At 38.2% G+C, this 27,560-nt stretch overlaps 3 protein-coding genes across 4 annotated transcripts in view; 1 reads left to right on the top strand and 2 right to left on the bottom strand.

Annotated features, from left to right (window-relative positions):
- The window catches only part of cubn (cubilin (intrinsic factor-cobalamin receptor)), a 47,679-nt gene extending 39,564 nt beyond the window's left edge, over window positions 1-8,115 (bottom strand). Inside the window, exons 1-12 of the mRNA XM_052113729.1 lie at window positions 7,976-8,115; window positions 7,591-7,720; window positions 7,017-7,145; window positions 6,804-6,905; window positions 6,100-6,203; window positions 5,670-5,796; window positions 2,103-2,271; window positions 1,653-1,784; window positions 1,025-1,120; window positions 488-612; window positions 227-413; window positions 20-138 (exon numbers count right to left, since the gene is read on the bottom strand). Of these exons, the coding sequence (XP_051969689.1) occupies window positions 20-138; window positions 227-413; window positions 488-612; window positions 1,025-1,120; window positions 1,653-1,784; window positions 2,103-2,271; window positions 5,670-5,796; window positions 6,100-6,203; window positions 6,804-6,905; window positions 7,017-7,145; window positions 7,591-7,720; window positions 7,976-8,109 (1,554 nt within the window). The 5' untranslated portion in view covers window positions 8,110-8,115. The remainder of the gene's footprint in view (window positions 1-19; window positions 139-226; window positions 414-487; window positions 613-1,024; window positions 1,121-1,652; window positions 1,785-2,102; window positions 2,272-5,669; window positions 5,797-6,099; window positions 6,204-6,803; window positions 6,906-7,016; window positions 7,146-7,590; window positions 7,721-7,975) is intronic.
- Window positions 8,116-10,132: 2,017 nt separating this feature from the next.
- trdmt1 (tRNA aspartic acid methyltransferase 1) lies at window positions 10,133-19,112 on the bottom strand. Of its 2 annotated transcripts, none has more exons than XM_052113707.1 (10): window positions 18,624-19,112; window positions 17,385-17,494; window positions 16,495-16,571; window positions 16,332-16,403; window positions 15,018-15,083; window positions 14,614-14,683; window positions 14,414-14,497; window positions 13,533-13,849; window positions 12,080-12,267; window positions 10,133-10,355 (listed from the first exon to the last, which is right to left on the bottom strand). In XM_052113707.1, the coding sequence occupies exons 1-10, from the start codon at window positions 18,685-18,687 to the stop codon at window positions 10,255-10,257; spliced, it is 1,149 nt and encodes a 382-aa protein (XP_051969667.1). In that variant the 5' UTR covers window positions 18,688-19,112; the 3' UTR covers window positions 10,133-10,254. The 2 variants fall into 2 exon arrangements, with proteins under 2 accessions (XP_051969667.1, XP_051969668.1); XM_052113708.1 differs by lacking the exon at window positions 18,624-19,112 and adding an exon at window positions 17,920-18,159.
- A 537-nt stretch (window positions 19,113-19,649) lies between these two features.
- vim (vimentin) lies at window positions 19,650-26,738 on the top strand. Its single transcript, XM_052113706.1, has 9 exons — window positions 19,650-20,329; window positions 20,779-20,839; window positions 23,351-23,446; window positions 23,694-23,855; window positions 25,008-25,133; window positions 25,482-25,702; window positions 25,988-26,031; window positions 26,309-26,391; window positions 26,482-26,738. The coding sequence occupies exons 1-9, from the start codon at window positions 19,785-19,787 to the stop codon at window positions 26,521-26,523; spliced, it is 1,380 nt and encodes a 459-aa protein (XP_051969666.1). The 5' UTR covers window positions 19,650-19,784; the 3' UTR covers window positions 26,524-26,738.
- Window positions 26,739-27,560: the final 822 nt, after the last annotated feature.

Raw genomic sequence — 27,560 nt, 5'->3', positions numbered from 1 at the left:
GATGGTTAACTGCACTAACCTTGCTAGGGTCTGTTCTAACAATCCAGGCACAGCTGACCTGGTGATCATAATCACCAGTTCCAGGATTATTGGGGTAGCTGAAAGTTCCGGCTGGACTTTCCAGAACTCCTCCACACTCTGACAAAAAACATGAGGTTATAAAATCAGCACATGGAAAAACACTTACTTTCAGATACATACTCACTTTTGTGCATTAGACACATACCTTGCTGTTGAGTTTGGCACTGCGGGCCAGTCCATTGGGAAGTGCAGGTACAGGTGTAGCCATTGATCCCATCAGTGCAGGTGCCTCCATTCTGGCAGGGGTTACTAGAACACTCATTCACATTTTGATCGCAATTCTGACCTGCCCAGCCTGGATCACAGCGACAGATGTACCCAGTACCAGTATTCTGAGGATATAAAAAAGTTTGTTGGAAACTAAAAGTTATGAGAAATCCTTATAGCTATCAGCCGGAACACTAACCTCACACTGGCCATTTACACAAGGGTTACTAGTGCCACAAATATCACTGATCTGGGTACAGCCTGTAGGACCGTATCCATTACCCACATAACCAGGTGGACAGGTGCAAGATGGGATAATACTTCCTGCAAGGAGGCAAAAAAAGAAGGTATTTGGAACATAATTCAGAAATTTCTATTTACTAATATCTATAAAGCAGACAGGTAGACAGACAGACAGAAAAGTAGTTACACAGACAAAGAGATAGATAGATATTTACACAGACAGGTAGACAGACATACAGACAGACAGACCGAGAGAGAGAGAGAGAGAGAGACAGACAGACAGACAGACAGAAAGAGAGACAGATATAGATAGATAGACAGACAGAAGGACAGACCTGTAGCAATAATGTTCTTTATTCTATATCAGGATAAGTACATGACATAATAGCACTTAAACTTTAAAGCTCTTTTTAATTATCCTTTTACTACATCAGTGCTACTGGTCATGTGCTGCTGTAAAGAAACTACATTAAAATATAATGTGTGTGCACACCTGGAGTAGAGGCACATGTAGCCAATGGATGACATCCTCCATTGTTGGTGGAGCAGATGTCAGCTTGAGTGCAAGTCTTGCCATCTCCCTCATAGCCTAAAGGCACACATATGGAGTCAGCAGTCTCATCTTACAAGTAATAGCTGTAGTTTTAGTTTCTCTCTGTGTGTCTGGTGTTTCTCTGCAATCAAAGCAGCTAATCCAGTGAGACTAGCAGGACTAGCAGAGAGCACTTGCTTTAATTAACCCATCTAATGCATCTTTCCACCTCAAGCTCTCTATCTCCCAGAGGGCATATAATGAAACCTTAGCTCACACACGCACGCATCGGTCTCATTTCCAACCTATTAGACTGAGCAAACATGACTCAGCAGTGCTTTACAGGCCAGCTTGTACTGAAAGCAGGACAAATGACCCACAAATGCTCCAGACCAACTAAAAATAGACATGCTTAATTTCCCAGCCCTCTCTAGAGACAAAATTATGAACTAGAGGAGAATACACTGCTCCAGAATAAAAAGAAAGACCCTGCAGAACAATTATATTGGTTGGACCCTAAATATTAAGATATTAAAGGCACCAGGCTATATTTTTACAAAGCATATGAAGATGAGGATGTAAGTGAGACCTGGAGGACACTGTCCGCAGTGGAAAGAGCCCATAGTGTTGAGACAAGGCACCATGGGGGAGGTGGAACAGCCTCCATTGTTCATAGCACATTCATCCACATCCTGGCAGCTGTAACCATTACCCTGCCATCCTGGAGGAACCAAAATAACACAGTTAACCACATGAAAAGGAAATCATTTTTGTAAGCCCCTCTTAATAATAATATTTTTTGAACTAAGTAGTAATTTAGCGAATATGGTTTTCTAGGCAACATCCAGTACACTCATTACAAGAACAATCACCCCTGGAGAAAACTAGGATTACTTTAAGTTTCTTGCTCAATTACACAATGCAGACGGCTCATAGTTCAAACTTTGCAGGTATTAACAGGCGGGGCATTTGTCCAAAGTAACTGGACTGTTAAACGTTGTTTGATCTCATTTGGCTCAGCTGAAATGAGTCGTCTAACCTGCAGGACAAGAGCCACAGTAGAAGGAGCCCAGAGTGTTGAAGCACTGCACAGGAGGGTTGGTGGAGCAGGGTTTGTTCAAGAGGCTGCACTCATCAATATCAGCTGTACACGCCGCCTCTCCAGGTGGAGCCATCCAACCAGCATCACAGATACACTTATATTTGGGCTGAAATGAGACATTAACAGGTCAGATTAATCAAAAACACTAAAGTGAATGGAATTTGTCAGTGAAAAATGTTGTCAGGTGTAACCAGTCCTGCTCGACCCGTTCAAAGCGGGATTCGAACTGGCGTCTCCAGAATGGGAGGCGGTTGCGCCAACGAGAGTCTAAAGCCTCTAGCTTCAGTCATTAAAGTGCCTCTTGAGGCCAGGGGAGTGAGGTTTACATACTGCACAGCTACCTACCAGCTGGCTCCCATTACACAGGCAGACTAACTACCACTTAAAGGCAAACTTTTGACAGAAGAACTTAGTTACAGTATTTTATTTGTCCTTTATTTAACCAGGAAATAAACTCCTACAGAAGTGTCCTGGCCAAGACAGGCAGCCGCAGATGTTTACAGTCTTAATAACATATAATGATACAAATACATTCTCAAAGAAGTTAAAAGAGAAAAAATATTTAAAAACATTTGCAAATTGATATATCTTTCTCAAATTCTCGAATACGATATTTAAAAGCCAGCCTTTTTATCTTTAAATCATTTTGTAGAATGTTCCAATCACAGGGGGCATCATACCGAAAAGCTTATTTCCCTAATTCTGTTTGGACAAATGGAACCGAAATTTTCTGTTGGGTAAGAGAACAGAGATATGATGCCAATAAGCCCAAAATAGACTTATAGGTGAACAAATACCAATGCTTTAGTCTGTGTGTGGACAATGAGTGCCAAGTTTTGTCCATAACTTATTTAGATGAGCCTTAATAGATAATGATTCATCAAGTATAAAACCCAAGATATTTATATTCAGATACAGACTATTATAGTACCCTGCAAAGTGTGAGGAGGTGCTAGATTTGTTGTTGATTAATTTGAGTTAAGAAAAAACATGGCTTTAGTTTTATCGGCATTTAAAACAAGTTAAGCTATAAAGCCTCTGTTGCACAACATCAATGCAGACTGTAGTTGACACACAGATTGATGTTAAGTGGAAGCACAACAATAAATAGTGTCATCAGCATAGAAATGAAAACTACAATTTATAATATCAAAATCAAGGCAATTAATATAAATGGTAAAAAGTAGTGGCCCCAGAACAGACCCCTGAGCACAGATGAGTGACCCTCCATTCGCACACATTGTGCTCTGTTATTTAAATAGTTTGCAAACCAAGATATAATGTTATCGGATAGTCATATACTTTTAAGTCTAAGTTTCAATATTTCATGATCGACAGTATCGAAGGCTTTAGATAAATCGATAAAAAGGGATGCACACTGATGTCATTTATCAAAGGCCTCGATGATATCATTCCCAAACTTTATTGTAGCTGTAGTGGTACTATGTTTTTCCTAAAGCCTGACTGGATAACAGATCAAATATTATTTTCAGATAAAAAAAGACAATTATTCACTGATACGAGTTTCTAAAACCATTGAAAGAATGCAGAGTTTAGAAATGGGTCTATAGCTTATTTAGTAGGATCACCACTTTTTAAGAAAGGAATAACAAAGGCAGATTTCCATATCTTTGGGATTTAATTTGAGGATGAGGAAAGTTTAAAGATATAAGTTAATGGAGGAGAAATAAAGTCTGCTGCTAATTTAAAAAATAAAGATTAAATTTTTCTGGACCAGCTGACTCATTTTTATCTAGTAATTTGAGAGATGTTTGAACCTCATGGACGTCTCTCTCCATAGTCAATATCTCATTTCATTTCAGTGATTTTAAGTGCCAGAAAAAGAGATCCAGTATCAACAATGTGCTTATTAAAACAATCAAGCATTTATTTGTGGTGATGATTCAAGGCTGGATTCAAAAGGTATTTTCTGAAAACAATGTTTTTTGAGAAAGTAACCTTACACAGGGGATTTGTGCAATCCTGAGCAGTCTAATGCACAGGAAATCAACGTTTCAACAGAGCTCAGGGTTTCATGGAGCCATTTTTATTGATTTCACAGTCAAAGTGAAATTTCCTCACCATTGTTACATTAGGTTACATTACACAGCTTTAGCAAGGCTGAACTCTAAGGGATGCAGATAGTGGTTTCATGATGAAAAAAAGGTAATGAAGTGAAAATCCAATTTTTTTTATTTTGCACAGGTTCTACATCTAGTACCATATTCCTGTCAGAAAAGGCACTGATGGAAGTTAGTCTGTTTTTATGCCCTTTTCAGAACTCTTACACATGGAATTATAAAGACTTAAAGCTGAAGTATGTAACTTTTTCGGTGTTAAAATTATTTCTTCTATACCAGCTTAGTATGCAGAAACAACTACACTCACTGAGCACTTTATTAGGAACACCTGTACACCTACTTAGTCATGCGATTATCTAATCAGTCAATCATTTGGCAGCAGTGTAATGCATAAAATCAGATAGAGCTCAGGATCTTCAGTTATTGTTCACATCAACCATCAGAATGGGAAAAAAATTTAGCTTAGTGATTTCGACCGTGGCATGATTGTTGGTGCCAGACGGGCTGGTTTGAGTATTTCTGTAACTGCTGATCTCCTGGGATTTTCACGCACAATATTCTCTAGAATTTACTCAGAATGGTGCAAAAACACAAAACATCCAGTGAGGGGCAGTTCTGTGAGCGGATATGTCTTGTTGATGAGAGAGGTCAACGGATAATGGCCAGATCGGTTCGAACTGACAGATTGGCTAAGGTAACTCAGATAACCACTCGGTACAATTGTAGTGAGCAGAATAGCATCTCAGAATGCACAACATGTCAAAACTTGAGGTGGAAGGGCTACAACAGCAGTTCACGTCTGGCACTTTATTAGGTCCATAGTGTTCATCATAAAGTGCTAAGTGAGTGTATAAGTAAGCCAATCATAAATTAATTTTCTCGAAATCTATAAACGCTGTGTCTGTGTGGCACTATAAAAATTCCAGTGTTTGTTTTGAGAGACCCACTTAGACCCACCCCAACAACTTTATTCAACTAATGACGTGAATTGTGGGTGGGACTATCTGACTGTTTGAACAACAACAGATGAGGGGCGTTTTAGGAAATCTGTTTTAAAACATTGTTAATTTTTGCAATTCCATTCGGTGACTCTAGTGTCGCAGGAATTACATACGTCAGCATTAATATGTGATGAGAAAAATGATGACATATGATCTTTTGGCTCACGAGAAACCAGGTCCAATTCTTCGATTCTTGTTCAGTGTTTGGAGTCCTAAACATTCCCAATCCCATTCCTCTCTTTGCCCCTCAATATCCTGTCACCCTTGGCTAAAAATGACATAAATAAAAGAAGGGCGGTGCATCTGTTGTGAGGTTGTCTCTGCACCCACCTTCTCCTTCACATGGTTTCCTTTCCCCTCCGAACTGACCCATCAGTAAAAATGGCAAATAGCCCCAAAAATAATCAGTAAATGTGAATCACCTGGTTCGGTGTGACTCTGTCAGAATCAATGCACAGCCCATGAACACACAGATCCTGGCTCCCGCCTGCGCAGTCATCGTAGCGGGACGTACAGTGTGGGCCATACCATTCTGGAGTACATGTACAACTAAAAAACAAAATAAAATACAAATATGAACATACAACTGAGATCAGCTTTTCTTGGTGTTTTGATGCAACCCACACACAAGGTTGCTCAGACAGGTTATACAAGGGAGAAGGAAATGGAGGCACTCTCCAAAATAAATGGGAAAAAAACATAAGTCAGATGAAAATTGCAATCTTAAAGGTGTTGATTAAAGTACAGGGAAAAGCCCAGAAGAGGCCCCAAAACTAATAGAAAAACAACCAAACCCACAGAAGTTTGTAAGCGCTCCCATTGTAGAAATATAGACAGATAATTAAGTATTACGTGTAAGAGCCAGGTGTGTTGACACATGTGGCCCCGTTCTGACAGCCCAGAGGAGATCCTGCTAAGATCTGACACTCATTAACATCAACAGCACATGTGGGACCCTGTAAGAGAGTGAGACAAGTGGCAATCAATATCATTTACATTTACATGTATTCATTTGGCAGATGCTTTTATCTAAAGTGACTTACAAGAGAGGAATAATACATCATAAGTGCTTCATCTTAAGGAGACAGCAGTACAAAAAGTGCTGCATTACAAAGTTTCACTAGCATCAGAATAGTAGTATCCAAGACAGATTAGAGTGCAACAAGAATATATATATAGATTTAGTGTGTAATTGAATATTAGATTTCCAAACATTCCTTTAACAAATAAAATAGAATAGGAACAGAACAAGTGTTTCTGCATCAGATGACATGGCCCCCACAGAGCCCGGATCATAACATCATTGAGTCAGTTTGGGATTACATGAACAGACAGAAGCAATTGAGACAGCCTAAATACATCCTTGGAACAACCTATCTGAAAAACTGTGTGTAAGTGTGCAAAGGGGTCACACCAAATATTGATTTCATTTTTTATGTTTACTGCACTTTTTATGAAGTTATTTGACAAATAAAAATATTCATTGCATTATTTTTTTATATATTCTTGCTTTACAGTAAAACTTTTGCAGAGCACTGCAGGTCTGAATGACTGACCAGCCAGTTGTCAGGGCAGAGGCAGTAAAAGGCATCCAGTAAATTCAGGCAGGTTCCTGCATTCTGACATGGATTACTGCTGCAGGTCTTACGCTGTACTGTCTATAAAACACAGAAAACCATAAACTGTAATTAAATTGTAAAGACTTAAATGATAGGCCTTTAATCACATGAGCAATAAGGCTTGAGTAAATTTGATGATTACAGCAGTACCTGTTCTATAGTTTGAACTTTTGACTCAAGTGTAGTCACTCTGGTGTTGAGTTGATTGAGCTGGTTTGTAATATCCGGAGGCGTGCCACTGTTCTTTATGTTATCGATGTCAGCTTTGTTAATTTTGATCTGGAACAGAGTTGCACGTGCATAAGCTTTTGTTGAAACTTTTACCAGGTGCCAAATTCTTTAAAACAAAACAAAACAAAAAACATTGAACAAATAACAAAATAAAACAAAACACAAAAAAACTAAAAGAAAAAACAGAAACTAAAATGAAAAACAAAACATTGAAGAAAAAACAAATGCAAAAACTAAATAAAATAAAAACAAAACACAAACAAAAAATGCCAAAACTAAAATAGAAAACAAAAATGTATATTATGAAAAGATTCTCAAAACACCCATAGATATTTTGTGAAGATTTAACCAACCTTTCTTCCGATTTAGTGACATAACTCTAGATAGAACATATTCCAACATTTTTATAAAAAATTAAAAATTATTTTCTTTTCTACCAAGAACCATATTTTAATTCAAACACATGACTGACTCAAACATTGCATGACCTAACCTGATTTATCTGCTGGACGAGGTCCTCGTTCCCCACCTTCAAACTTCCCGTCCCTGAGGTTAAGAAACGAATGTCTTTGTTGTACCCAGCAGTGAAGGTGAGGTGTCCATTCTCTGATATCATACGAGGCCTGCAAATCAATTACCAGTTTGAAAGGCCCAGAATTTCAGTGTATTTCTCCATTTAATTTCTCAATCAAGGTAGCATTTAAACTTTTAGACAATGCATATTCTTCCATTTTCATTAAATATTGTGACATTTGAATTGAAAAGTTGCTGAAAGGAAAAAATATTGATAGTCAAAACGCACTCCAAGAAGAAGGTTTTCAATGTTTCACAATATCGAACAATTCCAGCGCCCTTTAAGAATAAAAAAAAATACATACTGGTCATTGCTGATATCCCTTTTCTGCCGGTCATGTGGTTGACCACTATGATCACACTGCAATCCAGAGAGGAAGAGGAGAAAGATGAAGGGCCAGGAGAAGCTGAGTGTCCGAGCCATGCTGAGAGAGCTCATCCCAGGACGCTCATCAGACACTGTACTGCACCTTCACACCAAGATCTGCCTAATGCCCAAACAGCTGATGCACTTTGGCCGCTGAGCTATCCTAACACCAATGAATTTCCCAAAATCACTCATAAAGAACAGGTGGCCATAGGGCATTTAAATAAGTTATTTCACTTTAATGGGTGACAGTCATGGGCTGTCACATGTTTTTTGGAGATTAGTAACCAAAGTTAAGGTTTTCAACGTTTTGCTTTTATAACAGAATTCAGGGCTCCTTTTCCTGTGAATGTGAACAGCTTCACAGTACTAGTTGCATCAAAACTGATATAATGTGTTATTTAATGTTTCAACACGTGAATCTAGATTTTTCTCTGTCGTCTGTACTGTGATCCCATATAAGAACATGTATAGTATCAGATATAGTACAAGCCAAATACACACCTGACTGAGACATTAAGATCTAAAGGCAAATGCTTAAATATGTGAAATTAGTTAAGACAAATATACACTGGCAGCCAAATATTTGGAATAATGTACAGATTTGGCTTTTTCCAGAAGGAAATTTGTACTTTAATTCACCAAAGTGGCATTCGTCAAATAACAGATAACAGATAAATAAGTAATGTCAGGATATTAATGATGTAAAAAAACAGCACCATCACTATTTGAAAAGTAATTTTTGATCAAATTTGGACCATTTCCAGCAGCCATCACTCCAACACCTTATCCTTGAGTAATCATGCTAAATTGCTAATTTGGTACTAGAAATCACTTGCCATTATATCAAACACAGCTGAAAGCTATTTGGTTTGTTAAATGAAGCTTAACATTGTCTTTGTGTTTGTTTTTGAGTTGCCACAGTATGCAATAGACTGGCATGTCTTAAAAGTCAATATTAGTTCAAAAATAGCAAAAAAGAATCATCTTTCTTTAGAAACTCATCAGTCAATCATTGTTTTGAGGAATGAAGGCTATACAATTCTTAAAAGATTTAATTCAAAGTTGTACACTACAGTCTTGAAAGACAAAGGACAACTGGCTCTAACAAGGACAGAAAGAGATGTGGAAGGTCAGATGTACAACTAAACAAGAGGATAAGTACATCAGAGTCTCTAGTTTGAGAAATAGACACCTCACATGTCCTCAGCTGACAGCTTCATTGAATTCTACCCGCTCAACACCAGTTTCATGTACAACAGTAAAGAGAACACTCAGGGGTGCAGGAGTTATGGGAAGAATTGCAAAGAAAAAGCCACTTTTGAAACAGAAAAACAAAAAGAAAAGGTTCGAGTGGGCAAAGAAACAAACATTGGACAACAGATAATTGGAAAAAGTGTTATGGATCTTAACCCCATTGAGCTTTTGTGGGATCAGTTAGACTTTAAGGTGTGTAAGAAGTGTCCGACAAGACAGACACATCTATGGCAAGTGCTACAGGAAGTGTGGGGTGAAATGTCACTTGAGTATCTGGACAATCTGACAGCTGGAATAACAAGGATCTGTAAAGCTGTCATTGCTGCATGTGGAGGATTTTTTGAAGAGAACTATTTAAAGTAGTTTTTTTTTTCAATTTGTAATAGTAATTTTTCACGTTATTAATGTCCTAACTATACATTGTGATCAGTTGAACGCCACTTTGGTGAATAAAATGACCAATTTCTTTCCACAAGAGCAAAATCTGTACATTATTCCAAACTTTTGGTCGCCAGTGTAAATATTACCTATGTATAATTTTCTTCACAAAATTTTTTATAAAAATGAAATTAATACGTTGGACCAAATACATGGAAACTTTCATCTGTTTAATGTTTTTGTTGTTCTTGTTCTTTTGTAAAGGCACTATATAAATAAAACAAATAATAATAATTATTATTAATCTGTAATCATAGGCAAATTACTTTGAAGAAGTTAAAATATAACTTTGATTTTTCTGTATTTTTCAGTCACAAAATAAATATTTATCTTGTACTGTATTTTGTGGTAGTAAAAATAAAACAATTATACTATTGAAAAAAAAAACAACTTTATTCATTAGTACAAATATGACAGAAATAATCATATATAAAATATATATACAGTATACTGTATATAATATAATAGACAGTCTCTTGCACATGGTAACATGGTATTGTCCTTTTCAGCTCAAAATGTTTATTATGACATCATGAGACGGATGAGATTTGAAACCACGTGAACGTTCAGGCTGTTCCCCAGCACACGGTACTGCTGCTTAACAGAAATGTGCTTTGGAAAGGCTGAAACACACAAAATGAAAACACATTTAAAAACAATGGTCAACTGCCTACACATGAATTCTAAGAGACCTTATATGTTTTTAGATTTTTTTTTTTGCCCAATTCCCAATGCGCTTTAAGTCCTCGTGGTGGCGTAGTGACTTGCCTCAAAACGGTGACGGAGGATGAATCTCAGTTGCCTCTACATCTGACACAGTCAATCTGTGCATCTTATCATGTGGCTTGTTGAGCGAGTTACATCGGATACATAGAGCATGTGGAGGCTTACAAGCACAACTCACCATGTGCCCCACCGAGAGCGAACCACATTATAGCGACCACGAGGAGGTTACCCCATGTGACTCTACCCTCTCTAGCAACCAGGCCAATTTGGTTGCTTAGGAGACTGGCTGGAGTCACTCAGCATGCCCTAGATTCGAACTTGAGACTCCAGGGGCGGTAGTCAGCTTCTTTACTCGCTGAGCTACACAGGCCCCCAGGAACCTTACAAGTAACTGATTTGGAACGCTCTACATTAGGCAGCAACTTTGTGTGTCAAAAATCACTCGAATCACAACTGATTTCAATAGATTTTCCCATTAGCATGTTGCTCTGCTTATTCAGTGATGCTCTAATAAACATTAAAATACATAAAGCACACAAATATCATGGAAAATACTATTTTATTAACATTTAATGGTATTGAAGGAATTACATTTACAAAACGACATTTCTCTCTATTTGTCCTCCATCTTGAATGGATTATTTTTACAGAGCTCTTCATAATCAGCTCACTGCTGAGAACTGCAGAAAGTGTGTGACTGTGTGTGCATGCATTTGTTAAATTATTAAAGTAAAATGGGCAGGGATCTCTCTAATCTTCTCTCTCTCCCTGTCTTCACATTGGTCTTGTCTGTTGCGCTCAACAAATAATCGAGACCAATGCTTTTTAACTTTAAACCTTTCTGCCACAGTCACTGAATAATCAGCTTGGAGTAAAGGCAGAACTTTCTTAAAATTCCCAACATTACGAAATATTACTTAAGAATGCTAAACTAGGACATGGTTTTAAAAATCAAGGCTGAAAATGCCATCCAAAAAGCGACTACCTTTTAATCTTTTTCTGATGAGAAGCCAAATCTCCAGTAGAACTTAATAGGCAGTTATCTATACATTATTGTTTTCAGAATCCAGTGGAATGGCACACTGGACTTTACAGCTTCAGTTCCAGAAACTCAGTTGATATATATGAATTTATATTTATTTATCTAAATTATTTACAAATCAGTTAAATTGATATTTTGATACTGATATTAAAAATGCAACATTTTTATTTCATTAAATATAAAATTATTTTTTCTATGTTTTCTTGTTGCACTTTTATTTGTGAATGTGTGGTTAAATGTGTTGCACCTGGAATAAGAGCGTAAAATACAGGTGTAAACATCCAAAACATTTTGTGATCTTACCACTCAACACACATAAGGAGGTAGTCAAAAACGCAATTGACCAGATTTGTAGTGTCAAGGCTGATCCACCCAGACAACATAATTTTTGTGCTTTTTTCCAATTATTTGTGCTTTGAAAACACACATTAACACACTGACGTAGTAAAGGATGCACGCAGTCACAAAATCAGAAACCTTCCCATCAAAATCTGAATACAATTGGTCACACAGGGCGCATTTGAGATGCATGTTAATACCAGGTGTAAACAGGTCTTAAGTGTCTGATGAATGTCTTACTGAATTCTACAGGGAAGCCCATGATGTTGGCAATCTCTCTGGGTGTGAAGTATCTCAGCTTTAATCGCAGAAGTTGCTTTAGTTTGTCTTCATCAGAAAGCAGCTCCAGACTCTTGAACACACTCTCCATCTCCACATCCACACAGGACTGAAGGACGGAACCTGTGCCCTCCACATAATGACCGTAACTACACAAAGAGAAACAACCGTTATGATCAGCAAAACAGGAGTTTCTTTTTTGTGCTGATTGTATGGAGTCTAGTTAAATAAGTTCACCCAAAAATGAAACTTCTCTCATCATTTACTCCACCTGACTTACTTTCTTCTGCAAACACAAAGATTTTTAGAAGAATATCTCAGCTCTGTTGGTCCATACAATGCAAGTGAATGGTGGACAGAACTTTGAAGCTCAAAAATCACATAAAGGCAGCATAAAAGTAATCCACATTGACTCCAGTGGTTAAATCTAAATCTTCAGAAGCAATATGATTGATGTGGATGAGAAACAGATACATATCAAAGTCCTTTTTTACTATAAATTTAGTTTCCTGCCAGTTGGTGGTGATATGCACAAAGAATGCTAATCGCCGGGGGGCCTGGAGTCGTGAGTTCAAATCCAGGGTGTGCTGAGTGATTACAGCCAGGACTCCTAAGCAAACAAATTGGCCCCGCCTCTAGGGATGGTAGAGTCTCATGGGGTAACCTCCTCGTGGTTGCTATAATGTGGTTCTCGCTATCGGTGGAGCACGTGGTGAGTTGTGCATGGATGCCGCGGAGAATAGCACGAAGCCTCCACACATGCTATGTTTCCACGGTAACGCACTCAACAAGCCACATTATAAAATGTATGGACTGACGGTCTCCGATGCGGAGGCAACTGAGATCCGTCTTCTGCCACCCGGATTGAAGCGAGTCACTATGCCACCATTAGACTAGGAGCGCATTGGGAATTGGGCATTCCAAATTGGGGAGAAAAGGGGAGGGAAAAAGGAATGCTAATCGCCAAAAACAAATGAAGAAAAATATGAAAGGGAAAATGGGAAATTATAATAAAACAATTTTTTTGGGTGAACTATTCCTTTAAATGGATTGGAGAGTGCTACACTCTTATTTGTACAGTAGCTAAAAATATGTGATTTACATTTAATATTAACAACATTTATTGAAAACTATTGAATTTTATGACAGCTGTTTGAATTCTGCGGAAAACGTGCATCTGATTTCCACAGAATTCTAAAGTTCTGAAAATATTTCACACTCTTGCATGTTCGTTTATTACATATTTTATCTAATTTAATAATGGTTTATACTAACTATTATTATGTAGTGCTTCGTTTTACATATCTTACAATATTTAAATCATTTGCAAAAAAATTCCCCCACAATCAGTGCAGAAATTGTAAAAAAAAAAATATATATTGCACATCAGGTTATAAAGCTTTAAGTCACACACCCTTTAGTAAAGCAGACTGATCTCCTGCTGCTGGGCTGAACTATATCCATCAGTACAGCGTATCTCTGCAGGGTTTTTGGGGGCAGCAGATACTGATCCATGTTCTCTTCCTCTTCCTCCAGGAAGTCCTGCAGCCTCTGCACTGTCTCTTGTCTATCCTGATTCCTCTTCCGTTCCAACTCTTGTTTAGTCTCAAGCTTAAAAATGATAGTACCCGTCTTTTCTCTCTCAGACTCAGACGGTGCAGGCTCATTGTTTGGAAGAGTTGAACTATCTGAGGTTACACTGGAGGTTGATTTGGGAAAGCCCTCTATAATCTGCCGAAAAGATGAGAAACAACAAATAACACCTTTTTACTTGTTCATACAACAAAGCAGCTATTTAATACTCTTTTTAAATGGCATGAATCTTCAATATTTAGTAACTTTGATGCTAAATTGAAATGGGGCCTGGGTAGCTCAGCGAGTATTGATGCTGACTACCACCCCAGGAGTTGTGAGTTCAAATCCAGGGCATGCTGAGTGACTCCAGCTGGTCTCCTAAGCAAACAAATTGACCCAGTTGCTAGGGAGGGTAGAGTCACATGGGGTAACCTCCTTGTGGTTGCGAATAGTGGTTCTCGCTCTCAATGGGGCACATGGTAAGTTGCGCGTGGATCGCGGAGAGTAGCATGAGCCTCCACGTGAGCGGTCTCCGCGATGTCATGCACAAAGATAAGATGCATGGATTTTACTTGTCCTCCACCACCCAGAGTGAGGCAAGTAACCGTTCCACCACAAGGACCTACTAAGTAGTGGGAATTGGGCATTCCAAATTGGGAGAAAAGGGGATAAATTAAAACATACAAAAGAAAGAAATTAAACACCTAAAAAGACAGCTACCTCTGTTGAAGTCTGGAACAAGAATGATTCTGGTGGTCTCTTCGCAATAAGAAAATATCTGAGCCTAGAATTTGGTATCCCAAGCTGTGGCAATAAAAACAAGAGTGGAATACAAGATATTTTATCAAATGAAGATCTGGTTTTTAAAGAGATAGTAGCATACCAGAGTGCCACTTGATCAAGGAAAAAGACATGCTTACAGATGTTGGTGAGATCAGAAACTCCTGAAAGCTGTAGTCACACTCTTTCAGCATCTTAACTAAAGCATCCCTGTAGATTTGAAGATAAAAACAATACATCAGTCTGCTTCTAGATTAACAGAGTGAGGAGTGTTTGGGAAATGTGTTTGGAGGTGCAACTGGTTTAGAAATGTCACAATTCACCTTTAAAGATCTGACAAATGAGATATTATTTAGTTTTAATACAAACTGTTGGGAGGATTAGAGTCTACACTCTCTTTACCATCCCTACTAACAATTCTTTTTAACACAATCCATGTTGACAGCAACACAGAGAGAAAATTCATGCCCCCATTGGCTCATAGCCACGTAACCATGGCGATCCCCCTGCGTAAAGGGCTCCTGTGCCTCCCAGCGGAGGTTACCTTGCAGCGGAGGTCTCAAAGCCTTTCACATTTTCCAGCAGAATAAAGCATGGACGCTTGCTGAGCCTGCAGAAGAAAGAGAGGAACGTTCTTTTACAAAAAGATCAGCAAAAATGAATCTGGCAGAGCCAGTGAAGAACACAAATCAGAAAGGGTAAACAGAAAGAGAGAGGAAGCAATTCCTTATCCTTTCATTGGTCATGAATTAATAATGTTAGGTGTGCAAAAATATTATGTCACTGTCAGGAAATATGCCATGTTCATAGGAAGCACTGGAGTGGTGGTGGTGTAGTGGTCTAAGCACTGGTAATCTTGTAATCAGAAGTACACTGGTTCAACCCCACAGCCACCACCATTGTGTCCTTGAGCAAGGCACTTAACTCCAGGTTGCTCCGGGGGGATTGTCCCTGTAATAAGGGCTCTGTAAGTCGCTTTGGATAAAAGCGTCTGCCAAATGCATAAATGTAAATGTAAATGTAAAGCACTTTTATAGGAATAGTTCACCCAAAATGAAAATTCTGGCATTATTTACTCACACTCATGTCGTTCTAAACCTGCATGCTGTTATACTACGTATATGGAGAACACAATTGTAAATAAACTATAAAAGTCCATTCGACTCTTCCGCTATGTTCCAAGTCTTTTGGCCAGGTCCACTTTAACTTTTTGTCTGAAAATGCATTATTTTTAATACATTTACATATCTCATCTACACTAGAATGGCCTCTCCCTTTACTGAAATCAGATACTTACGAAAATTCTCTTCATAATCGTATACTTTGGAAAACGACAGATATTTTTTGTTGGAAAAATGATGGTAGGAAACTGAAAACTGAGTTTTCAAACTTAAACAGATTAGTGTGGATCTGGTACTAGTGTAAGACGTCATTGACACTACAACAGCATTGGTTTTCAGAGTAATAACCAAATGCTATGCACAATTTTACATCTGGACTTTGGGAGAGGGCAGGATTATCAATGAATAATGACTTAATATTCAATCTGATCTTCAGAGAAACCTACCATATGGCTTCAGAATACCTGAAATACACTACAGAAGACTTATGAATTACATTTATGATACTTTTATAGTGTTTTGGGGTGTTTTTTGTATTCCTTGACAGCCGAGGTCACTATGTCGTTGTATGGCAAGAGCAGTATAAAGAGTCTTCATAAAATACTCCATTTGTGTTCCCCAGAAAAAAACACAACATACGGGTTTGGAATGACATGAGGGTGAGTAAATAATGACAGCATTTTATTTTTGGGTGAACGATTCCTTTAAAGAGAAGATCACAGATGTATCTGTTTGACCTTGGCAGAAGGTCCAGGATGTAGAGGAAGCTCTTCGTTCTAGGGTCTGTAACATCTCCCTGCAAGCCAATCCTATAGAGAAATATAAATATCCTCAGCCAACAATTCATCTGACTTTCTTCACATAATAGGCATGTTTAATGAAGAAAACATTTCTGATCACCTGGTGAAGGGTTGACATGGAGGACTCATCAAAATCATGTCAAATTTCAACTTGTCGAAATCCTGTAATGTCATTCCCTAAAATACACAAAATCAAAACAGCTTACATAAAGATATTTAACACATTATAAAAGACAAAAATGCTATCTCAAGCATTTTAAAAGGTAAAGACTGTTCCTATAAATCACACTCGTAACAATGTATGTAAATAAAAATGGTATAGAGTTATAGAGCAATAAAATATTCTTATGAAACCAAGTTAATTGCACTTAAGTAACCCTAAAGCATGAAAACATTAATTTTTATTACATCCAATACTTTAAAATACATTAACTTGTCTGATATACAGCCCTTCCGTTTTTATAAGCACACTGAATCTCTAAAGCATTAAACACAGAATGTTTAAAGTTTTTTGGAACGAGGCCAATGGCAGGTACATCATTACCATGCTGACAAAGCACAGAACCTTTAACCACCACAAAAACTACTGAGTTACTCTTTTACCTCCAATATGCTTTTAAAACCCCAGTCATGGGGTTTGTTATGTTATTATGTGCTGGCAGGACTAATATACAAACAGCATTTTTGAGATGTAACAAGAGAGACATGCTGTTAGGAACGCAGTATGATTTGGCATAAATTGGGCTTGTAATGTGTAAGGGTGGCAAATCGGTGGAAGTAATCATTCCTTCCTTTCAGATACAACTTTATATGTATATCTATGTTTAAATCATGTTTGTCTGCAATTATGAACCTAAAAAAGAAACCACCCACAACCTTTTATGGGACACACTTCGTGATCTGTGAAAACATCCAGATAAAATGTGTCGAAATAATAGTCACATGTAATCTTTTCAAAAAGAATTAAGAGTGCTTTTTGCAGGGACTCACCTCAATAGTTTTAGGTAATAGAGGGGTACTGGGGAAATTGTGTTTGTAGATTTCATTGGCTGTTGTGTTGATATCCACAGCAGCCACAACTTCAGCAGGAACTGAGCTCTCTGAAAGAAACATACACATTCATCATAAAATGTGTCTGAAAACTTTTGTCTGATAAGCAGTCTGTGATCCTGTCATATTTTAATAATGAAAGGAAAACATAGAGAGAGAGAGAGAGAGAGAGAGAGAGAGAAACCATGAAGTGAACACTGATAATAGTCCCCTCATTCAGCTGGTCCTGAGGCTCCACAAACAGACTAACACGACTAGCAATAATTAGCCTCAGAACACGGACACCCTCATCCACACAATCCAGCCCAACCAAATGATTAACGCACAAAATAAAACTACAGAACTTATTGGAATGAAACAACAAAAAACAAAGCAAACTACAATGTTATTTGGCCCTAAACAGAGATAGGACAAAACAGCAGAATACCTGAGTACAGTTAGAGACCACAAACTGAGGAAAAACATGACGACTTACAGACTGAGTGAACACAGCCTGGCGATAGAGAAGGGCAGATACAGACAGAGCTGATGCCCGGAGAGAGAGCAGGTTATGCCCGTACTGTAGCCAAGGACAAATAGAAACAGAGCTGAACTCCTTAACCATTTGCCCTAATTACAATGATATTCGAAAACACTTCTTTCCCAAATTTGACATTATTTGTCCCAATTTCATAAAGTTGAAGAATGATGCACAAGCTCAGTATTCACTTGGTGAACAAAGAGACTGCATTTCACTAGCAACAAAGTACATCAATTCCTGCCACACATTGAGGGAAGAGTCGACCAAACAGTGATGCGCCCATTCTCTCTCTCTCTCTCTCTCTCTCTCTCTCTCTCTCTCTCTCTCTCTCTCACTCACTCACTCACTCACTCACACACTCACACACTCACACACACACTCACACACACACACACACACACACACACACACACACACACACACACACACACACACACACACACACAATTTTTTTTTCCTGTTTTTCCACACTTGTTCAATACAGAATTTGTTCTACTTTGTTAATTTTTTTTTCATGCTCATATGCTTTGGTAATACAATGTACAATTTGTCATGCCAATAAAGCTCATTTGAATTTGAAAGAGAGAGAAAGTGGAGAACAGAGAGAAATAATAACTCAAATGTGATCTGCAGTCTCAAATATAACTAAGTTGGCATACCCTTTAAAGCATAATGCATTCCTCCTATTCCGCTGTATAACTCCAGAACACGGAGTTGCTCCATTCTTTCTCTTCTTCACTGAAGTTTATGATGTTTTGACAGCACACGACATGCCGCATGTGCAACCTACAATACATGACCCTCACGAAACAAAGCCAGTGAGCGAAGGTTCCGGTTTATTTCCTCCTACTACGACGCTGAATCTTCGTAATAATAATAATAGATATAAAGCTGGTAACAAAAAAATCCGCTTTGAGGTGCACATAAGGGTTCGAAATTAATGTTGGGCTCAGGGCAAAATGCCACCAAAAATAGCAAAAATATTGTTTTTAATAGGGTCTATTCTATAGTAGTCCTATATTAATACATACATTATGGCATAGACTAAACATGAGTCTAAATTGATTTAATTACTATGGTAAAGTATTAATTTCTCAATTAAATAAAATCGCATAATGTATTATTTAAATTGACGTTGTTTACATACATTCATTTTCTCCTGAGAGTAAAATCCCTCTTATTGTAAAACTTAATTTCCGATATTTGTTTGTTTACCAGTAGAGTACAACTTCGAATATTGACTACTAACAAATTATTAAAAACATAATGAAAAAAAAATAGGGAAATAAATAAATAATAACAAGAAATGTATTAAAGTTAAATAACAAGATACGTTTATAGCACATTTAATACACAATAATAATTCAAATCATTTCGCATATTAAATAATAGCTAATGACTATGCAAAAGTCTATTTTTTTTAAAACATTTAAGACCATAAACATAAAGGGAAAAATAAGGGAAAATAAAAAGCGAAAATTTAAATATAAAATATAAGAAACTCAATGAACTTATCAGCAAGGCTATTTGATATTGAATAAATAAATACATAAATTGGGTGACTTTCCCGGATTTGCTGTGGTTAAGACCCTCTCCGTTGATCATGCTCCTCTCGCAGACGGCCCCTCTACGTCACTTAACTCCCTGCACCGTTATGTCATTTGCATAGGGAGTGGACTATAAATCCGGGCCGAATCTCTGCAGTGGTCTCGGTTGGACAGGACAATCTGAGTGTCTTTGCGCTTAAACTGGGACAAAAAGTGAAAACGGTCGTAGGTTTCGAGGAGACAACATACCATTAAAACTAAAGGATTACAAACATGACAAGCCGAACAACTACAACTACATCTTCTTATCAAAGGATGTTCGGTGGGCAGCGACCCGCGATATCCCGTTCCACTTATTCGAATCGCCAGTACAGCAGCCCGGTGCGTACAACAACATCCAGGGTCACCTACCGCAGCGCCTCTTCCGCGCCTCCATCCATGTACATGTCCAAGGGTGCAAGAGTGCGCAGCAGCGCGCCCATGCCAAGGCTCTCCACCGATACTTTGGATTTCGGGCTCGCTGAAGCCATGAACACCGAGTTTAAAGAAACCCGCACCAATGAGAAGGCTGAGTTGCAGCATCTGAATGACAGATTCGCAAATTACATAGATAAAGTAAGACTCCTGGAGCAGCAGAACAAGATCTTGATCGCGGAGCTCGAGCAGCTGAGAGGGAAAGGCTTGTCCAGGGTTGGGGATCTGTACGAGGATGAGATGAGAGAATTGAGACGGCAAGTGGACCAGCTCACCAACGAGAAGGCAAGGGTGGAAATGGACCGGGACAATCTGGGAGATGATATAGACCACCTAAAACAAAAGTATGTGCGAACTTAGTGTCCCATAACAGATCAAGACAATACTCTTTTCTCAACTAGATTAGTAGAGTGAAATAAAACGAAATAATTAACATTCCTGTGGGGGGAAAAATAAGACTAAAACATGCTAAGTGGTCAGTTGGGTAGTTATAGAATGTTTGGGACACAGTATTTTTTATATAATATAAATGTAAATATATTACAATATATAGAGTATGTGGTGCACTTAGGGGCATAGACCCCCCCAGTTGGTTTAATTTTGTTGATGTAGGAAATTAAAATAAATAGATTAGAATTAGTTTAATGTCAAAGGCAATAAGGGTTTTAGAAGGTGTAATTACTGTCCTGGTGAGAAGCTTGGATGCAGTGAGAGTGAGATGTTGAGAGAATAGAGTGGGTTTGACACTTATAAAGGGTGTGGCTCTTCTGATATATCTATCTGTAATTTTCAGACTTCAAGAAGAGATGCTTCAGAAGGAGGATGCTGAACACACCCTGCAGGGTTTCAGAAAGGTATGTTTGTGCATTTGTGTGTGTTTGGATATGCATGTGTTCAGAAATACACTAACTTATAAAGTATTCAAACACCATTTTCAGACCCATTTTAGATCCTCAACTTTAATGGAATGCTCAACTTTTTATACCAAAGCTCATTACTCTGTGATTAGTTAGTTTCAGTTCAATTGTGATCAGATCAGTCACTAAGTGTGACCATTGAGTCTCACCAAATTCAGGGGCAGTGGAGACCTAGTCAAGCTGCCCTCCGGTCTGGCATCAGGGTTAGAAACAGAGAACAGACAGCTTTGTCTGAGAGAGCAGACCTGTGTGTTCTTGACAAAGCAAACTGTTGTACGATTGGGAGGGGCCAGAGCTTGCAAAGGGTCATTGGTGAATTGTGGCAGCAGAGAAGAGGATATTTTGTGTGTGTGTGTGTGTGTGTGTGTGTGTGTGTGTGTGTGTGTGTGTGTGTGTGTGTGTGTGTGTGTGTGTTAGTGTGACTGCCACCACCAGCTGCGTCCCTAGCAGCATCCATACTATTGTTATTCAATTCAATCAGGAATGTCTCCAAAGAATTTGCATGTAATGTGATTTTCTTTAGTGCAGCGGCATAGAAGAATAAGAAAAGGAAATGTGCTGGATTCAGAGGATGTCCTCGGAACACAAATATTAGTCATAGGTGCTTAAATAATGTAATATCACACATGCAAGAGTGCTGTTATGCTGAATATTGGCATGGTTCTGATTTGGCGGCTTTTATACAACAGTTCTATAAACAAGAATTTATATTGAATAACTGACATTTCAGACATAATCTGGCCAGCCATTTTGTTTCTTTTTGCTCTGTCAACAAAAACAGTTCAAACTTACAAAAATCGAGAGTTCGAGGCTAATTCGCCACTGATTATTTTTACATGCAAATGAGATTTGCAGCAAATTTATGTCATCTACCCACTCAGGTGTGGCACTGTCAAACCACTGTAATCGCGACTCTGAAAAGTATCGGCAGTGTGTAGCCACATGTTTTTTTAGTTGCCAATTTTTGTCAATTAATACTCTAAACATCACATTAAACTTCAAAAATCCATATATGCAGGGGCCTGGGTAGATCAATGAGTAAAGACGCCGATTACCACCCTTGGAGTTTGCAATTTCGAATCCCAGGGCTTGGTGAGTGACTCCAGCCAGGTCTCCTAAGCAAATAAATTCACCCAGTTGCTAGGGAGGGATAGGGAGTCACACAGGGTAACCTTCTCATGGTTGCTATTATGCAATTCGCTCTTGGTGGGGTGCATGGTTAGTTGTGCATGGATGCTGCGGTGGATGGCATGAAGCCTCCATATGCACTATGTCTTCGCTGTAACGGCAAGCCACATGATAAGATGCGCGGTTGGCGGAGGCAACTGAGAATCTTCCTGGATTGAGGTGAGTCACTATGCCACCACGAGGACACGAGTTCATTGGGAATTGGGCTTTCCAAATTGGGGAGAAAAAATAAATAAATACGGATATGACATGCAAGTGAAAACCCTAGAGGCTGGAAAACAAAAACAGGCTTCGGTTATTGATCGTGGAACACATTTGCGTTCAGGAAAAAGATGGATATGAAATATCAACAGTCTTGGAAGAAATCAAATTGTCCAAAAAAATTTGTGGGCCGGTTTCATGGAATATTGAGTCCCCCAATGTAATCCTGTTCCATTATGAACCCAAAGTTTTGAGTATTCTACACAATGCCTGATCGAATAAAACTTAATATCTTGAATATGTATGTAGTGTTAATCATGAAACTGCATCAACTGATGTCATGTAAGCTATACTTTGTATAACATGTTGCATGATATAACCAAAGCAACAAACGGTCAATTAAAAAAAAATTACTTGTGTTTTCAGTTTGCATGCTAACCAATTAGCCTGCTAAGCTAGCGTTTCATAATGTAATCCCAATGGTTTGCAAGCACATATTTAGTGCGTACTTCCCGTAATTACATCAATAATGTACATTTTATGCTCTATGATAAATGGATATCGTAATTCTGTATTGACTGATGGTATTTACATTATCAGAAATTAGAATCAGACACTTCTAATTAGTCATTACAAATAACTACCCAAGGTGGACAGGCTTATTAATATTGCATGGAAATGGAAATAAAATAACCCTTACAAAAAATCTAAACTAGCCATAAACTTGCCGCAAATTTTGTTCGTTAAAGTTCGTTATTTTCACATTCAAATGAGCTTTTGATTCGCCGCAAAAGTTTGCCAGAATTCTGTAACTCTTCTCCAGTAGTGGTGAACCTCTGGCAAACCTTTTGCAACTTTGCCGCAAAGCTCATTTGCATGTGAAAATTAACAGTGGTGAATTTGTGGCAAGTTTGCTGAAAATTTGTTAGGAACTCTTGATTTTCATAAATGAACATTTGCTAAAAGAAAGTAAACAAGACTTTAAGTAGAACATTCTCCAAAGTTCACAAACTGAAGAAAGCTGAAATGTGAAGATTTTTCTACATATTTTACCCACAGGATGTTGATAATGCCTCCCTTGCTCGTCTGGACTTGGAGAGAAAAGTGGAGTCCTTGCAAGAGGAGATTGCTTTCTTGAGGAAACTTCATGATGAGGTACAGAACAATCCAACCCATCTACCCACTGGCTTGTTAAGCTCAGTTGCTTGTGAACACTGTGTGACCCAACTCTGTGGTTAAATAGGCCCTAGAAAAATGTAGTAATACCAAGAGAAAGGCCTTGTTTTATTAAGGTTCAAGGCCTAGTTGTGTCTGCATTTCAGAATCAGGTTCTTTTTTAATTGCAAACAGCTTCTGTGCTTTTGAGCTTCATTTGAGTACTTTTTCCATCATCTCTCTGCAGGAACTTGCAGAGATGCAGATTCAGATCCAGGAACAACATGTGCAGATTGATATGGAAGTGGCCAAACCTGACCTCACCGCTGCCCTAAAGGACGTTCGCCAGCAATACGAGACTCTGGCCGCCAGGAACGTCCAAGAGTCCGAAGAATGGTACAAATCCAAGGTCTGTCTTACAACTGTGACTTATTGATCACCTTTTGATTGAACTTTCCTTTGTTTGGTTACATATAAAATTTCATCACATTTGTTGGAAATACAAATCACAATTGAGTTCGCTTTAATATCTCAATATTAGTTAATATACACTCACTGAGCACTTTATTTGGAACACCTGTACACCTACCAATTCATGCGATTATCTAAGCAGCCAATCGTGTGGCAGCTGTGCACTGCTTAAAATCATGCAGATACGGGTCAGGAGCTCCAGTTAATTTTTACATCAACCATCAGAACGGGAAAAAAATTTGATCTCAGTGATTTCGACCGTGGCATGATTGTTGGTGCCAGACGGGCTGGTTTGAGTATTTCTGTATTTCTCCTGGGATTTTCGTGCACAACAATCTCTAGAGTTTACTCAGAATGGTGCCAAAACACAAAACATCCAGTGAGCGGCACTTCTGCAGACAGATATGCCTTGTTGATGAGAGAGGTCATCAGAGAATGGCCATACTGGTTTGAGCTGACAGAAAGGCCACAGTACCTCAGATAGCCATTCTGTCCAATTGTAGAAAAGCATCTCAGAATGCACAACATGACGGATCTTGACATGGGCGACAACAGCAGAAGACCACATCAGGCACTTTACTAGGATCATAGTGTTCCAAATAAAGTGCTCAGTGAGTGTATATTAATATACTAAATCTCAGAAAACAATGAGATTACAATAACTTCAATAACTTCTGAACAAAAACATGTTCCTCTTGGAAATCATGGTAGAGAACTAAATTAAATAGTTTGTATCACATGAGAAATGACATGAGAAGAGAAGCCGTGGTGATCTAGAAAGACAGAGTGAGATTTTTAAGGATTAAGTGAGACTGGCTCAATTCAAGATCAGCTTCTTAAGACACAGCAGATGGTGACTTTAAGGCATCTTTAGATTTAGAGACCATCTGCTTCTCTATATTGATCATTTTAATAGATCAATAGATCCATTACCTTACAGACTTAAATGTGAAACTAGCACAGTCATCGGTGTCATTGAGGATGGAAGGAAATGAAAGCCAAAGAGGCAGATGGAGCTTTTAATCTGTTTAAGAACAGTTTATTGTGCAGTAGTACGGCCCTTTATCTCAGTTTCCCTCTCTTCCTGTAGTTTGCTGACCTGTCAGAAGCTGCTGCCCGTAACAACGACGCGATTCGTCTGGCCAAGCAGGAAGCCAATGACTACCGCCGTCAGCTTCAATCACTCACCTGTGACTTAGAATCTCTCAAAGGAATGGTGAGTACTGGAGAATATAATGGTAGTATTTATTTAAATGCTTAATATGGGTAGTTGGCAGTAAACCTAAACCCAATTGATAGTGTAATAAAGCAAATATGAGATGAAAATTGCAAATGGTGAAGCAACCACATCACAATGCAGTGCTTCTTTGACACTTTCAGCTCACTTGTCGACTCGCATGTTCTTCAGGACTCGTATCTTGGTCCTTTGCATCGCAAGTGTAATGGCTAGTAGTAAATAAGGAATCAATTTTGGGTCATGACCCATCAGTTGAGAGCAAATGCTTTATACTACGGCTCCTTATATTAAAAAAAACTATTATTGTATCCATACTGATAATTTCAGAATGAGTCACTGGAACGTCAGATGAGAGAGATGGAGGAGAACTTTTCCATCGAAGCATCTGGTTACCAGGACAACATTTTGCGTCTAGAGGAGGACAGCCGTAACATGAAGGATGAGATGGCACATCATCTACGTGAATACCAAGATCTGCTGAATGTTAAGATGGCCTTGGATATTGAGATCGCCACCTACAGGAAGCTGCTGGAGGGAGAGGAAAGCAGGTGAATTTTTGCATCCATCCATCTATTTATTTATCTTGTTATTATATTTATATGTCTTGTTATTATATTTATATATTATATTTCCTTCTTGTTATTTATTATATTTTTTATTACATTTATTTATCATATTAATTATTTTATAGATATACCTTCATTTGCTTATGGGATTCTTATATTTCCTTTCATATTTGAGTAAAGTGTGGCTTTATTTTAGAGTTTAAATTATTATTTATTATTTTTATTGTCACATATCATCTCTGACAACTGTCTCTTTCTCTTATATAGGATCACCACACCTTTTCCCAACATCACGTCATTCACCCAACGAGGTAAAAACTCTTTGATTTCAACAATATCCTTATAAACACGCTTTGGGACAAACTGAGAAGAAAGGAATTGCTCCTTTTAAGTTGGATAGTCGAGAAAGGGCTGAGATCTCTGAGATGAATAAATAATACATAGTGCAGATCTTGGGACTAGGCGGCCATGAACCAGTCTAAAAGATGCAGTTACCGCTAGAGGCTTTTCTTAAAGGCTTGTATCAAAACTAACTCGCATTTATCTAATGAAATGACTATGTACAGTAAATGAATATTTTGCCTGCAGAGTCCATGAAGGAAACCAGACCTTTGATTGACAACCTGACTAAGAAAGTGGTGATAAAGACCATCGAGACAAGAGATGGACATGTGAGTTACATAAACAATAAGAGAACATTATGAGTTTTTTCATTTTTATATGAAAATGATGACACATTTTGGCCTCTCTACCTATTGCAGATAATTAAAGAGTCCAGCCAAAATCAGGGTGATCTGGAATGAACTGCATCTGAACCTGTGACCAGTAGGGGCACTAGAGAGCTGAAGAAGGTGGCACTGAACTAGGACATGAACTTTCTTTTTGTTGTGTCTGTTAGAAGAAAAAAAAAAATAAGAAAGAAAAACAGCTTTAAAGTGCCTTTTTTTTTTTGCATTGCCACACTAGAGAGGACTGTTAATAGATCAGTATTAGAGCTGAGAAGACACTGTAGTTAAGACGACACTGAGTTAACCAGCTTTATCCCAGTTTATGTTTACCACAATGTCTGTAGTTTACACTGTTGAAGACCACAGCAATACTGCCACAGTAAAGTACTGCTACAGAAAAGTGTCCCAGAGTTTTATCTGTTTTGTATAAGAATTGCAGTTGACCAAAACCTTGATGAACTTGTGTCTCTTGCACCAGATGACCAAAATGTCAACAAATTTCCACTAGTTCAATAAACCTTTTCAAAATGAAAGAGATTTTTTCATTGCCCTTTATAGATCACTGCTTACCCGCACCATTATCTCACACTCAGCATGGTATTTCAGCTATTTTGATCACATTCACATTTATTCATTTAGCAAATGCTTTTATTGGACGTGACACACAAACAGGGAAAATCACAAGTAATATGTCTTAAAAGTTGATTCAGATTTGTCTCCTGGTTGTGAATGAACCTTTAGCTGACATGCTTTTCTGACGACAAAAAAACAAACTAACAAAAAAACCTGTTTTTGCACACTTCCACGTCATAAAATTAAACGGATTACCAGGATCTATCTTGAAAGTGAACAGCACAAGTACACATTTCTATGGTTTAATTAATGGTAAATTGTAGGACAAAATCAGGCTCCCTTTATGGTGGAGGGAAAGGGCAAAGACCAGAAAATAGTGCCAGTCTAAGGAGGGATTTGGTATGTTGGCATTAGTATTGTGGCAGCATTAAGCTATTAGAACAAATCTCCTGTTGAGGCCAACATTAAACTCAAAGCTTGACGCAAATTTGCACAAAACCTCATTTAATGATGGAAACTGGGACCAAATCCAAGAAAAT

This window comes from Xyrauchen texanus, chromosome 41, assembly GCF_025860055.1.
Source record: "Xyrauchen texanus isolate HMW12.3.18 chromosome 41, RBS_HiC_50CHRs, whole genome shotgun sequence".
Classification (NCBI taxonomy): domain Eukaryota; kingdom Metazoa; phylum Chordata; class Actinopteri; order Cypriniformes; family Catostomidae; genus Xyrauchen; species Xyrauchen texanus.
Note: the sequence above shows the minus strand (reverse complement) of the source record. Positions and strands in the feature narration are given on the sequence as shown.

Excerpts from the sequence above, each read along its gene's own strand:
- trdmt1 (XM_052113707.1), bottom strand. The coding sequence starts at position 18,687 with ATGGAGCAACTCCGTGTTCTGGAGTTATACAGCGGAATAGGAGGAATG. Across the intron at positions 17,495-18,623 it reads AATGCATTATGCTTTAAAGG|AGAGCTCAGTTCCTGCTGAA; the intron begins GTATGCCAACTT and ends TGTTTCTTTCAG. Across the intron at positions 15,084-16,331 it reads ATCCTGGACCTTCTGCCAAG|GCTCAGCAAGCGTCCATGCT; the intron begins GTCAAACAGATA and ends TTTCTTCTGCAG.
- vim (XM_052113706.1), top strand. The coding sequence starts at position 19,785 with ATGACAAGCCGAACAACTACAACTACATCTTCTTATCAAAGGATGTTC. Across the intron at positions 20,840-23,350 it reads CCCTGCAGGGTTTCAGAAAG|GATGTTGATAATGCCTCCCT; the intron begins GTATGTTTGTGC and ends TTTTACCCACAG. Across the intron at positions 26,392-26,481 it reads TCGAGACAAGAGATGGACAT|ATAATTAAAGAGTCCAGCCA; the intron begins GTGAGTTACATA and ends TACCTATTGCAG.